The sequence below is a fragment of the Tenrec ecaudatus genome, chromosome 10 (genome assembly GCF_050624435.1).
Source record: "Tenrec ecaudatus isolate mTenEca1 chromosome 10, mTenEca1.hap1, whole genome shotgun sequence".
NCBI classification, from domain to species: domain Eukaryota; kingdom Metazoa; phylum Chordata; class Mammalia; order Afrosoricida; family Tenrecidae; genus Tenrec; species Tenrec ecaudatus.
The window spans coordinates 9,594,595-9,609,722 of record NC_134539.1 but is presented as its reverse complement, the minus strand read 5'-3'; the positions used below and the strand labels follow the sequence as shown (position 1 = coordinate 9,609,722).

General features: G+C 45.3%; 1 protein-coding gene across 7 annotated transcripts in view; it reads left to right on the top strand.

The window, feature by feature from the left end:
* The window catches only part of PTPRD (protein tyrosine phosphatase receptor type D), a 546,060-nt gene that overhangs the window by 314,206 nt on the left and 216,726 nt on the right, over positions 1 to 15,128 (top strand). For all 7 annotated transcript variants that reach the window (XM_075559913.1, XM_075559911.1, XM_075559908.1 and 4 more), the window contains exon 5: positions 13,096 to 13,284. In XM_075559913.1, the coding sequence (XP_075416028.1) occupies positions 13,096 to 13,284 (189 nt within the window). The remainder of the gene's footprint in view (positions 1 to 13,095; positions 13,285 to 15,128) is intronic.

The following is a 15,128-nucleotide window of genomic DNA, read 5'->3' as shown; positions in this document are numbered from 1 at the left end:
CGTGGTTGCTACTAGACCCCTGCAGATGCGTCCATCGCCCTTGGAACCACAAGACTTTGCACCCACCGGCCTGTGATCGTCCTGCATTCTGTGTCATTGCACGTGCTGCATGAGTCTGAAGAGGGACTATGGACTAGTACTGGATTTATAGACTTGAGTGGGACTGGCCTGGGCTGTTTCCTTGATGCACAATTACTTCTTGATGAAAAACTCTCTTATGCATATATGAGTGTCACTGGGTTGGTTTCTCTGGTCATCCTGGCCTAATACAACAAGTATCTCAAATGGATATCATTGTTCCCTGACACAGACTAGAGAGGCAAGGGATGGTGGGGAGTGCTTGTAATACAGTGCATACAAAGTTGTCCCTGGTAATTCCCCATCGTTCTCCATCTTCACACTGTCACCATGCCTGGAAAATCCACTTTCACAAGTGTTACCGATTCTCACTGCTTCTCATCTTCTCTTCCGCCACCTCCTTGGTTGGAATAGCTGTTGGGACAGCTTCCTAAATGACCCCTTCGCTTCCTCATTTTTCTCTCCCCAATGATGCAGTTGAAATGGCGTCTTCAAAATACACCTCGATGATGTCTGGCATACCTTCTGAATACCCACTGGTGCAAACACAGGTCCGCAATGCACACTTATCTTTCAAACTGCCCATCCGTCCTCCCCGCGCCCTGACAGTCACACCGCAAACTAGTTGCCATCGAGGCGCGTCCTCCTCACAGTGACCCGGGAGAGCAGATTGTAAGCCCCCGTTGGATTTCCGCGGCTATGGGTCGTCACAGGAGTAGAGAGTTTCATCTTTCTCCCAGGAAGTGACTGCTGGGTTCTCAGTGCTGACCCTCCGGTTCACAGTTCAACTCAAAACTCACTACGTCCTCCGGTCTCCTGCTTTTATGAGAGAGACCACGGTTCTTATCCCCCCCAGGCTTTGCAGGAAACCTTTGTTTCTAATCTGCTGAGCTCAATCTGTGATTTAGGAAGTCATCCATGGAGAAGTTTAGTCTGGAGGCTTGGCATCTCTTATTGCAGTCAAGGATGTTGAATTTCTTCCAGGTCAACTTTACTGATCATTGTTGTCACTGGTTAGCAGTTTGTCTCTTCACAGGAGGGTTTTCCAGAGAGTGGCGTATTGTCAGCAGTCTGGATTCCTTTGAGTCCCATGTGAACACTTTGGATGCTCCTGATGTACCTTGACCAATTTCTACCCACTGAGTGCCTCTAAATACAACATTGCTTTGGTTTGTAATTTTATATAAAGAGAGCGGGAAGCTCAAAATTTGAAATAAGAAACAAATTTCTTGAGGCAGTTTCATTGAAGGACAGCCTATAATTCTGAAGACTTTGAAGAAGCACCCATACTGACAAAGATAAACAGGTTCTACTTTGTAACTCAGTAGGATTGGATACAGGCTCAATTTTGCCATATCAATAGAAAGTTATTTTTGGTTTGGAGAAATGGTTTTTCTCTCTAGGTTTGTTATACATTCCTGAAACCTGTAAAACCATTTTAAATGTTTACTCACATGTTCCTATAAAACTTAGGAGAGTAGCTACATGTCCAACTAATTAGGAGAGATTCATATTTATGCCCATTCCAAAGAAAGTAGGTCCCACAGAATACAGAGATTACCAAGCAACATCATCAATAAGTAAGATTTTGCTGAAGATAAACCCAAATAGGTTGTGGTGATACATTGACAGGGACCTGCCAGAGTGTCAGCTATGTTCAGAAGGAGGCATAGGATGCAGGATCGCCTTGCTGGCGTCCAAAGGATCTAGGCTGAAATAGAAGACCAGAAAGAGGTTTAGTTGTATTCTATTGATTATTCAAAGGTATTTATTTACATGGATCATCATAAATTTTACATAGCCACGTGAAGAATGGGTACTTGGGACGCTAAGTTATGACCATGCAAAATCATGTATATAAACTAAGAGGATGTCTTTCCAATTGAACACGTGGATATAGTGTGGTGTAAATATAGGAAAGGCGTGAGTTAGTTTTGTATCTTTTCACCGTTCCATCTGTTTGTTGAGCAAATAATCCGAGAAGAAGTGTATTATGAAGTATCGGCTTCAGAGGAAGACGCATTCACCACCTGCTCTCTGCAGATGGCACACTCGCTTGCTGACAGCGAAGAGGGCCTGAGGGACCGATTGATGAGGGTCAAATAGGGATCACATCCCAACATAAAACTAACATTCTCACATCAAGGCCAGGAAGCAACATCCTGATAAACAAAGAAGAGATTGACGTTCCCAGGGATTTCCTTGTACTTGGCTCGGTGATCAGTGCTCGTGAAAGCAGACATCAAGGGATCCAATGACAGATGAGGCGGGGGAGATCAGCAGACTCTGATTTATGGCAACCCTATATTCCAACTGCACTTTAAAAAGCCATATTTACAATACAGTATTGTTTGCAAAGTGTTGTGTGTTGTTGTTAGGTCCAGGATCATAGCGACCCAGTGCACACCAGAATCCAGCCCTGCTTGGTACCTCACCTGCCTCACAATTATCCTTGTGCTTGCGCCCACTGTTACAGCCACGGTGTCAGTCCCTCTTGTTGAGGCCCTGCCCCCTGTTCCCTGGCCCTGTATGTTACTGAGCACCAGGTCCTTCTCCAGGGACTTAGCGTCTTGTCAGCAGCATCATGAACAAGTGAAAAATGGTGAGGGTCACCACAGGGTGACACAGAGGCACAACCTGAGCACGTGTTGTTGGGGTTTCGCAACACACCCTCCTTTCATGGAAACAAACAGAACCCAGTGTTTGTCCTGCTCAACTAAGATAGGTTCAACACAGCCAAGCACCCAAAACTAAGATCGGCCTGCATGTTCTTCCCCGTCACTTTTTTGTCACTTACGTACTTCATGGGACTTGGTTTTCATTTTTCAGCAGGGGATAATTTGCTGGTATTGTTTTTATTTGGCGTTCACATTGTCTCCCTCTTGGTCAGTGAAAACCCCTTGAAGATGGCCTGGGGTCCCTTTACCACAGGAGGGGACTTCAGACCATGGGTGGGCAAAGGGAGAGAAAGAGGCTAGCATTTCCCACCGACAGGTGGGAGTTCCTTCATGTAGCTTCCATTTGATGAGAATTGTCTTGTACAAGAGGGTCCAACCCCATCTGGCACTGTCCCGAGCTGCTTTGAGTGGAAAGGAGTCTTGGGTGCTGACATGGGGGCTGGCATGTAGGGGTGGCCATCGGTGTCTCATTGTTTCCTGAATTTCCAGGCTGACTCACTCAGGACTATGTGTTTGGTGAGGTGAGGAGCTGGGTGGTGAGGAGATTGGAATTCTTCACTTGTGGCTGGATGTGTACCTCTAACTTCTGTGTGGATTCCTAACAATACTTCCAATTCCAAAGCCGTGGATTGTTCTAGTATTCTTTTTATGTAGCCTTTGATGAGTTGGAAAATTGGTTTATACTGACCACAACCAAGTGTAGCAGCCAGGATCGGTGTTTTTCTTGGCCTCATTTGATTGGAGCTCATCAGAAGTGCCTACTTTTCAAAAAACCAACAAGTGTAGATGCAGAAGTCAAACCCAGGTGTCATCTTGTGGTTACTGCTAATGCCATTCTCTCTCTCTTTATGGGAAACACACGTGCATGCGCACACATACACGCACGCGCAAACAATAAGTCCTTGAGCATTTACTTCATTTTGCATTTTACATTTATGCTTCTCATATGCAAGCATAATACTCACGGTCTGATTTACATGTTCATTACACAAAGTGGTTAGTTATTTTCATTTTCAAAATAATGCAAATTTGTGGATGGCTGCTCCGATCATACCCATTGCACCTGTTTTCTCAGCAAACTATTCAAGGGTCTTGCAAAATGCGTGTGGACGTGGAAGGTTATTGTGTTTTAGGAGCTCAACAAAACTTGAGCCCCTAAGTAGGAAATGAAAGCATGGGCCTGACTTCTAAACATGGACTTGTTTTCCAGGTTGTACCTGTGGCTCCAGGTAGGCAAAGAGGTATTTCTGTTCCTTTTCCTCAGTGCATTCCTCTAACTTGAGCTCTTAGAGAACATTTGGCAAACAAGACTGTAACCGTGCAAATGCTCATAACAATTGGGGTTGATTTTACAAAAATTGTCCCCTCCACCATAGTCACACAGATGATCGTGTAGTGGTAGGTGTGCTGCTAGGTAAACATTCCTCGGCACGTTTTAAGATAACTGCATGCATCACTTCTCAACAAGTCTGCTTGACTCAGTGCAAGGACTGCCTTCCAACCTCCTCCTGGTGCAGAAAAGCGGTTAGAAAGCGGAGCTTTGACCTGAAAGGCTCTGTGTGGCTTGGTTTTTGTTTTGTGATCAGAGTTGTAGTAGCCCCCGATAAAATGTTTTTTTTTTATTTAAAGGTTCTGTTTTGTTGGTTATTTTGCTTAATATGTACTTTTCGGGGATGAATCAGCTTATTGATGTCCAGTTTTCTCTTCTTGTATGGCGTAATTTGTGGGCTCTTTGCAGAATCTTATGCTCAGCCACTGCCTTGAAGACATACCCAGTTCTCCTGAAATGAAGTCTTCCTTGATTGGTGGATGGCCATGTGAAGACATGCGCATATCTGTACAGAATAACCTGCGGAGGTGACCTCGGAATAGAAATCTTCTGTATTTTGGTCAGAATGCTTTTCGGGGTGGGGGCAGGGCTAGGCCAGATCTTATACTTATTAACATAGGAGCTATTATGTTTGGCGTCTCATTTGCTCCTGTTTCAGAGACTTTCTCTCTGACTTAGAGTAGTCTCTGCTATCATTAGAAAACACGTTACTTTTATGATTTTTTCCCATTTTCATTCATATTCATATCATTTTGATAATGGCCCAGAATCCCAGCTTTGCTAGAAAATGTTGATTTCGCTTTTATTTCTTTCCTTTTTATTTTTCTGTTTTCATTCGCATTCAATTCACTTGCAGGAAGATTGATTTTGAATAATATGGTCATGATGTCAAAACAGTACAAATTATACCCTACTGCCATCTGGAATGGTAAAAATAAAAGCTTTTATTTACACCATTTTCTTTAAGGAAAGAATATTAAATGTTCTCTCTCCTTCTCCGGGGACTGTATTTTGCAAAGAAAATTATTCTTGTATGTAACCTGAGACTGTGGTTTATTCTAAAAGATAATGACTTCCAAACTCATTACTGTTCAATAGAATATCAAACAACTCAGGCTTTATCCCTCTATCTTCTGAATCCTCACTTTAGACAAAACTCGGGGGTGTGAGGTTCCTAGTAGCTCCCTCTTAACAGAGGAGAGAACTGGGTGGCCTCAGGTTACAAAATGATGTGATTGGTGTTAGGTCTTCCACTAAGTCCTGTGTCACCTGGTGCTCTGTCCTGTGAGTGGTCATGTGCTTCTTTGCCATTTAGATCTATGGTGAGAGCTCGAGGGGCACTGGTGGTCAGTGGTTACGTGCTTCGCTGGTGTCTGAAAGGTCAACGGCGATTACAGCCTTGGAATCCGTAAGCGCAGTTCGATTTGGCACTGGGACTTTTCTATGAGTAGGAGGGCTTGACTTGATCTAGATCAGCGTTTCTCAACCTGTGAGTCGTATTTCCGATGGTCTTAGGAACCTAGTCATGCTCCTCTGTCTGTCTCCAGGTGGGTCCGTCCACGTGCAGATACCCCCACAGACAAGTACCCAGCTTGAAGACTGTGACCCATGCTACTCCATGCTTCAAGACAAATTTGCATTGATTTGTCATTAGAAAGAAATATTTCACAATATATAATGACACATTGTTGTGTGTTGCATCACTATGCTTTGATTATGTTCAATTTGTAACAATGAAAATACACCCTGCATAGCAGATAGTTACATGATGATTCATAATAGTAGCAAAATGACAGTTACGATGTAGCACCGAAAACAGTATCGTGGTTAGGGGCCACCACCACCTGAGGCACTGTATGAAAGGGTTGCGATATTGGGAAGCCTGAGAACCACTGATCTAGATAATATTTAGAGCCTTGGTGGTGCAGTGGGTTAAGCACTGGGTTGCTTACCAAGAGGTCAGCAGTTTTCCTGCCTGAGAAAGATGAGATTCTCTTAACAGGTTCACAGGTTGGGAGACCTTATACTGAGTCTCGATGAGTCAGAATCTACAGGGTTGCTGTGGAGTGCATTCCCACATAGTATAATAAAATGTTCCCTTGTGCGTGTGCTGTTAGGTCAATGCTCAATCCCTCCACCTCTCATAATTTTAAAAAGAGATACATGCACACTATAAGATTACATCATGAAAACCCATACCCACCAAGAAATCTCTGCCCCAGCAGCAAAAGAAAACCCGTGTTTGCTTCAGCATAAAAGGGGTTATTCATTTGGATTTTGTCATTCTTGTGAACACCAAGAATTCCATTATTTGGCAAGATGAGATCACAATAGAGTATTGATACTTGCCCCCATTGTGTTCTCTTGAACAGCTTTGTGTTGGCACATGAGACTTACTCGTGGCTGCAGTTATGACTTGTACCCAGTAATATAGCTACACGAAACTTGTGACCAAGAGATGAGTAAGTGCGCTTGGTAAAATGAAGAAAAGGAGGCACTGAGTGATGTGCCTCTTAGGCAGTGACTAAGATGCGAAGGGAGCCAAACACCCATCTTTTCTGACCGAATAAAAAGCACAGGTCGTAAAATGAACATGCGATTAGCAACGACCTTGGCCAACGTGTAAGTTAAATACTTCTGAAGACATGGATCAAAACAACAAAAGAAAGGGAGTGTGGGATTGTTTTTGCCTCAGATAAGCTGATACTGAGATCCAGGTGGTCCATTCCATCTTTACACATGTTACATTCAATGAGCGCAGTTTCTTCTCAACGCGAGTCAGTGGGTGCTGAACGGCTGCCAGGGCTCCAGATAGACAGAAAGAATGCAGGGCTCGGAGGTCGATGGGCCGGCTTTTTACTGTTTAGGCTCCTTGGGTGGACTTGGTTAGCAGTTGAGTTGAAATAACTGTTTCTCCCAACATGAAACTGCAAAGAAGCCTAGTAGCCAGTGCTTGTTGGTCATAGTGAAAGTGCCATGGCAACATACAGCCCCCTGCCCCAGTGAGCTCCCCCTGGGTGGGGTTTGCACACTGATTGGTTACAGTAAGGGTTTTATCGGTCACATCTGTGCAGGAGAGGAATTAAAGTGGGCCAGCTGTGAATGAGTGAGTGAGTGACACTCAGAAACACGAGAGAGGAGATTTTGCGGGGCAAGTTTTCTCCCTCCCAAATAGCTGCCTATCTCCATCCTCAGATGCTGAATTTGCTTCATGGCTCTTCCACACTCATGACAACCTGCTTGGGCTTAGTACCGTCTATGCAGGTATAATCGCCAAAAATCTCAGTATTGTAGTGGAGGAAAGGGGAAGGAACCTTGGATGTCACTTTTGACTCAATTTTTCTTTCTTTTTTTATTAAATACTTTTATTGGGGGCTCTTACATCTCTTAATCACAATCCATACATTCATCCAGTGTGTCAAGCACCTTTGCAAATATGCCGCCATCATCATTTTCAAAGCATTTTCTTCCCACTTGAGCCGCTGATATCAGCTCCCCATTCCTTCCCTTCCCTCCCCCACATGCCCTCCTTCGTGAACCCTTGATAAGTTACAGATTATTATTTTCATATCTTACATCGTGCTCCTTCACCTCTCATCCACTTTTCCATTATTTATCCCCCTGAGAGGGGGTTATAGGTTGATCCTTGTGATCAATTCCCCTTTTCTCCCCCACCCTTCCCTAATCCCCCTGGTAGCTCTACTCTCATTGTTGGCCCTGAGTGGTTTATCTATCCTGGATTCCCTGTGTTGCAGGCTCTTATCTGTAGCAGTGTGCATGTTGTGGTCTAATCCGATTTGTAAGGTAGAATTGAGGTCATGATAGTGGGGTGAAGGAAGCACCAAAGAACTAGAGGAAACGTGTGTGTTTTATTGGTGCTATACTGCATCCTAACTGGCTCATTTATTCCCTGTGACCCCTCTGTAGGGGGAAGTCCAATTGTCCATAGATGAGCATTGGGTCTCCACTCCATGCACCCCACCCCCTCCATTCACATTAAGTATGATTTGTTCTGGGTCTTAGATGCCTGGGACCTGATTCCATCAACACCTCATGACCACACAGGCTGGTGTGCTTCTTCCATGTGGGCTTTGTTGCTTCTCAGCTAGATGGCTGCTTGTTTATCTTCAAGCCTTTAAAACCCCAGACGCTATATCTTTCCATAGCCAGGCACCGTCAGCTTTCTTCACCACATTAGCTTATGCACCCATTTTGTCTGCATCATTCTTGTTGGGTAGGTGAGCATCACAGAATGAGGAATTGTTAGAACAGCATGTTCTTGTGTTGAGGGAGTACTTGTTGACTCAATTTTTCATCATTAGTGTAATTGCTGGAAATCTAAAAAAAAAATTCAAGACTATTTGGCTGGAGCAAATATTCCTTCACAGGCAAGATTTCAAAATGGTTTGGGAACAGGACCGCAGTAGCAGAACCAGGCTGGTTCAGTACCCTTAGCAAGGGCACCGGCAATCTTAGGCCAAGGTGGCTTGGGGCCACCTTGGAAGGGGCTGTGGCTTTAGCAGGCAATTTCAGTGTTCACGGCTTCCTCTCAAATAGGAGAGATGTCAGCATGCGTGGAATTGGAGCGAAAGTAAAACCATCATTAAAATTGTTTATGGATGAACAATGAAAGCCTTTTAACTGAGCAAATTATGAGGGGAGAAAGTTATTACTTGATCATTTGCTTATACCTAAAACAAGATGCTGGCCCAGACAGCACCAGGACATGTTCCTCCTAGAATCTGTCCAGTCTTGGGTAGGTCAAGGGTTGTTCTCAGAAGTTGGACAGCTGTGGGAAGTGAACTCGGGAAAATGCTGACTTTGAGTTCCCACTTTCCTAAACGGAACTGATAGTTTCATATCCGCACATTCCATACGACACCAACCAGATTCAAAGCCTGGGCTACATTTCCAGGTCTTTCCAAGCTGCCATTCCAAACAGTATGTTTGACTTCCATGATTCACTAAGCACAAGTATGTAGTAGTAATCTGCCCTTTAATGGCCTCTCAAAATGACAGACCAAATGGCTTTGTGAAGGTCAAGTCTGATTTAAATTGTTGATGAATTAGTAGCTAATTCAGCATGATTGAATATTAATAGGGAGCAGTGATAAGTAAGACACTTCAGACCTTAATGAGCACATTAATGAATAGGACAGAATGTTTTTCTTTTCACCTCATATAAGAGTTTAAAACTACTAACGTATTGATAGTTTGTTAATTTCTGATCCTTGCTCAGTTCCCCCCCCCCCCACCATCATCCAAAGTTTGTGTGGTGAAAAGATAAAGGGTATTGATTTTTGACTCCTAAGCTCCTCATGGGACATATTGGATGAGCTGTCCAAAGTGATGTTATCCAATGGCGAAAGCACTTTTATATAAACCGCTAATAATTGTAGAAGGTAAAAGAAGCAGAAGAGATGAGGGGGGAGAAGGCAATTAACATCTTCTAAACTACACCCACTGAGATAAGCATTCCAATTAGAAATTTCATTATTTCTGCAGTTCGTTTTATGTTGAATACTCGGTTTTATTGCCAAATACCTGACAGTCAAATTGGAAAGAAGCCACAACTGTCAAACTATAACAGCTCTGGCTATTTGAATCCGTTACACGGTGGTGTTGCTCATGAAACTTTAATGAAGAAAGTGCATTTAAAGAGGTCCTGTATGAAGGGGGGGGTGGAGGATGGAATTTAATCACCCTTATTAAAAATAAGAAACAAATGTTCTTTACATTCTGGGTCCGATTAGTATGCAAGAAGAATTATCTGTGTTGTGCATTTGCGTCTTAGAAAAGGCGGGGGTGGGGTGGGCTCTAGAATGTTCTTTCTGAAGTCAAGAAGGAAAAGAGGTATCGTGCACGTGTGTTAGGCTGCTTGGGGTAGGGCACACGGCCCTGTGGTCCACTCTTCCCGAGGGAAAGGCTGTATTGCTCACACGTGGGTATTCAGTCTCCATGTCTTTGGTAAGAGCCTTCAGTAAGTGGCTCCACAATCTTAGCCTTAGACATTTGCCCCGGCTGGGCCCCGGAGCCTGCCTTGGTTCTTCAGAAAGGTGAACTGGTAGAGGCACGGTCAGGGCCACAGATGGTGCATACAGATGCACCTCTTAGGGAAACACTGGCAGGGAGGAACGGAAGCAGCGCAAGAACCCCAGGGTACCTTTTTTGTCTTTTCATTTGCCTACGTGGATGGCTTTGGGGGTGGTCAGACACTTCTGAATGAATATTAAGGCTTTTTAATAAAATAACGTTCTGGGTGTCAGAGGAAGTGTCGTTGACTTGGGAACCCTTTGGAGGGGAGTTATTGTTCGCCGTTGAAGCACTGTGTGTCCATAGCAGTCGGTGCGATGTTTAAAAACACCATGTTTGTGGTCTAGCAGCTATTGACCTCTCTCCTCTTCTGATTCTCTGCCCCCACTTCCCCCTTAAAACTGATCTACCGATGTAAATACAGCGGCAGAACCTTTAAAGCCGTGAAGGGCAGATGGGCGTCATTCAAGCGGGAGAAATGATTAAAACCAGTGGGGCTCATGTGCAAGATGCATTCCATCCCTCCATCCTGCACGGAGTTTTAGCTCTCCGCTGTAAATCTCGGGAAATTTCATTCTTCGCCACGCCTTGGTGTCGCTTCCTTTTGAGAATTGTGTGCTTTGGGGGCAGGTCCACGGAGCCGGTTTGTTTCATCTAATAATTGGCGCACCTTTTCCTCTGCCAGTGTGACAGCCCTTTCCAGACACCTCTCTGGGTTCACTGCCCCTTTGCTTCCTTCTTCCCTGCCCCTTCCTGCCTTCTGCGTGTTGTTTGTGGTACAGACCGACCCCTCGGGGCTTCTAGACTTGATGATTCTGGGAGCCATGCCTCCGGCTCACTTGACAGGTCCATTGTTTGGCTAGCAGGGGACCTGTGGGGATGGGTCCCGTCCCTGGTGTGAAGGCTGTTGAAGGGTCCTGATCAACCCCAGAGTGTCAGCAATCTCCATCAGGCCTTTTTTATGATTTGAACCTTTGGTCCACACTTTTGCCCCCTTCCATCCAGGACCTCCTGTTGTCTTTGCCATGGTTTCTGACCCTCATTTTCTATGGGCTAGTGATTGGCTGTGCATGAGGATGCGGAAGCACTCATTCACCTCTCACTGCCTTCTCCAGAAATGCCTTGGCCTTTAGTCTTGTCAGGAGATTTTGAAGATAACCTTTGGCGTATGTGCCCGCTAGCTCTTGCCTGACTTGAGGCTAGAACCATTTAAGTTCTGAGCTTAAGAAAGCACTCCCTTTCACCAACTTTCATCACAGTCAGGTTTCCAAACACCACCTAAGGTACCTGCGTGGCCAGGTCTTGATGGAAGCCTGACCTTGGCAATGATGAATAATGAGGGGAAGGAAGGACAGACTGTCCATGCAGCTCTATTTGAAGCTAACCATGCTTCTGATATTATTTTAAGTCACTAACCCACTAGGTGCTCCTGGACAGAGAGCTATGACAATCTGCACAGAAAAGAGTCACAGGCTTCAAAAGCTCAGGAGGCAGCTCTGCCCTGGACTGCAGGCTCACTCTGAGTCGGCATCAACTTAATTGTGAGCTCCCTGTGTGACTGCCACCAAAATATTCCGCAGTCTTGGTGTCAAACCCAATTTGCTGCGACATCTGTCTGTTATTTTCATCTGAGAACATGTTTTTTAGTGTGTTTCCGTAGTCTACCACTCTTACAGCGTCGCTTGTGTGTTTCTATGGTGTTGGAAACTATGCCACAAGTATTCCAAATATGAGCAGGTGTGCCCATGGTGGATGGGTTCCAACAGAGCTTCCAGACTAAGAGAGACCAGAAAGAAAGGGGTGGAGTTGCTCTAAAAATCAGCCAAGAAAACTGTAATTCACAAGAGAATTCAGCTGGTCCTCCTTTATTCAGAGGGTCCATACTCCCATCGGAAGTTGGTCATTAGGGTCTTTTAGAATTGAATCCTCGTCGTTGGGGTTTGGCAGGAGCACGATCATATCAGCAATGTCAGTAAGCACCACACCTCAGCCTTGCATACCACACCCGCAGCCTTGCATACCACACCACAGCCTTGCATACCCTGCAGCCTTGCATACCACACCACAGCCTTGCATACCACACCACAGCCTTGCATACCACACCACAGCCTTGCATACCACACCACAGCCTTGCATACCACACCACAGCCTTGCATACCACACCACAGCCTTGCATACCCTGCAGCCTTGCATACCCTGCAGCCTTGCATACCCTGCAGCCTTGCATACCCTACAGCCTTGCATACCCTGCAGCCTTGCATACCCTGCAGCCTTGCATACCCTGCAGCCTTGCATACCCTGCAGCCGTGCATACCCTGCTCTTATTAAGGATCAGGTTATTCCAGAAGGAGAGGAATGAGGAGCGGAGCAGAGGGGTGAGGAGGGGAGGGAGAGGGGAGGGAGAGGGGAGGGAGAGGGGTGAGGAGGGGAGGGAGAGGGGAGGGAGAGGGAAGGGAGAGGGGTGAGGAGGGGAGGGAGAGGGGAGGGAGAGGGGTGAGGAGGGGAGGGAGAGGGGTGAGGAGGGGAGGGAGAGGGGAGGGAGAGGGGAGGGAGAGGGGTGAGGAGGGGAGAGAGAGGGGAGGGAGAGGGGAGGGAGAGGGGTGAGGAGGGGAGGGAGAGGGGAGGGAGAGGGGAGTACATGCATGGCCGTAAGTGCCATTTGTGGATCATTCGCACATGTTACAAGCCAGGGGCTGCCTGAACCGTCCAGTAGCACACTAGAAAATGAACTTCGTGTAGGAAGGCACTGCATAATAGCTGTTGGCCATAGCCTCAGATCTACCAGGAGTCGGGAGCGGCGCTGCGGCATGCAGTTTTGTGTTCGGTGGTTCAGTGGTAGATGGGAACAAATATGATGCCGGCTAGCAAACACCTCTGTGCAATGCCCTGGTTTCGCACTAGATTCTCGACAAGTCTGTAACAGGACAGGAGGGTGCCCGTCCTCCTAACGTGTGTGTCTCCCTTTTTGTCTGACAGAGGACCAAATCCCAAGGGGCTTTCCCACCATTGACATGGGCCCCCAGCTGAAGGTGGTGGAGCGCACTCGCACTGCCACCATGCTCTGCGCGGCCAGTGGGAACCCAGACCCAGAAATCACCTGGTTCAAAGACTTCTTACCTGTGGACACGAGCAGCAACAATGGCCGCATCAAGCAGTTACGATCAGGTAGGGTCTCGTTACTGTTTCTACTGACTCCTAGAGAATTTTTTTTTAATTTCTTTTCTCTACTTTTTGATGATTTTTCTTTCTTTCTTTTATTTTTACTTTTTAGGTATTGATTTTTCTCCCTCTTCTCTCTCTCTGTTATTTACATTGTTGTCCACGTCTGTGCTGTCATAGCCTGTTCCAGAGTCCGTCTCTCTCCTTCTTTCTCTGTGTTCTGCACCTTCTGTTTAATCCACCTGACTCACTGCTGTGACTGTATATTTTGATATGTGTATATATTTTTTATTTTTTGGTTAATTAACTGCTCTCCTGCAGTACCTGACAGATCCATTTCCTCCTGTTTCTTTTCTTCTTTCTCTGTTTTCTTTTGAACCAAATTTATCTCAACATTGGACTTCATTCAGAACTGGCAAGAAGCTCCAATGGTTCTGTCCATTAATTAAATGTTCATAGGAAACACTAACATGATTCAGTTTATGCAAGCGTGTTTTCTGCCGTCTTTTCCATATTTGACCTCATCACGGTACCAAAGTTTAGTAAGTTTGGGCCCAGCTGCTCTCTCTTCATGAATACATACAGCAACCGCCAACCCAAGACGAACCAGATGTGTTTTTGAAAAAGAGAATCTGCAACATAGCACTGCGGGCAGGAGGGGGTGTGGGGGAATGTGGGTACGGTGGCTGTGAGTGAGCCTCTTCTACACCACGGTAGCCGTGGTAGTGTGCACCCAAGCTGTAGTTTACTTTTATGGTTTTTTGTTTGTTTGTTTTTTGAGCCCTCCAGGGCCTGGATCTACAGACATCTGCTTTCGGTGTAGACTCCAGCTCTTGCTCCCCTCTCTCTTCATCTCTGTTGCCTGCCCCCTCCCCCACACCTGCTCTGAGTTTATCCCTTTACTTTCTTTAGAGTAAAACTAGCGGTGGGTCTCAAATTCCGTTCGTTTTCTACTCTGTCCCCTCGTGAATGGCGTGGGACCTAGATTCATAAGGCTGTTTACGTTGACGTTTGGTAGTAATGTTGCTATAGAATTCTAAGTTGTTTTAAATGCCTGTCTTCCCAGAATCCTCAGCTTCTGACCTGTCCTGTCTCGTTAACTGCTTCTCTATGCTTGTTGTCAGCAGAATTGTGTGGATTAGCCTTCTGTGGTTGTAAATAAAGATTTAACTTGTTCACCTGTAACATAGATGATTTAGTAGTATATAATAAAGCTTTAACTCTGAAAAATTTGTACCAAATTCTAAGGAATATAATAATATTTTTATGCTGTCTCTCTTCTCTCCGTATTTAAATCTCCAGAATCTATTGGTAAGTGCTTAGTTCTGAAGCGCACTTCACCCCCTCCCACTAATTTCCATATTCAGAATATTATGATTATTATTAATAAAATGCATGGCATGCATTTTACTAACTGTCAGTGTAGACACCAGGTCTGCGTCGCGGCGCGCACAGACACACCTCCACAGAATTGTTATGGCTGAGAGTACTGTGCAGATGAATAAGACAGTGCACAACTCATAGCGCACAACTGTCCAGCTCATAGCGCACAGCAGTCCAGAGCAGGTAGCCCCGGTTGAAGCCGTCAGCCGTACTAGTTTGTAGTCAGCCTTTGGACTTTCTGACAGTGTATATATAAACATAGCTCTATATATATGCTGAAATAGATTAGCTAGTGTTTTCCTAAACTGTGCTTTTAAAAATATTGTATCGATCCTCCTTTATTTGGGTTTGGTTTTGTTTGTTGTTTTAAAGGGATAGGAGGCCTTTGAGCTATCCTTCTAACCCTGTTATAACCGCAGACCTAAGAACACAGTTGCTTCTCTGAGGAAAGCAATGATACCCATTGC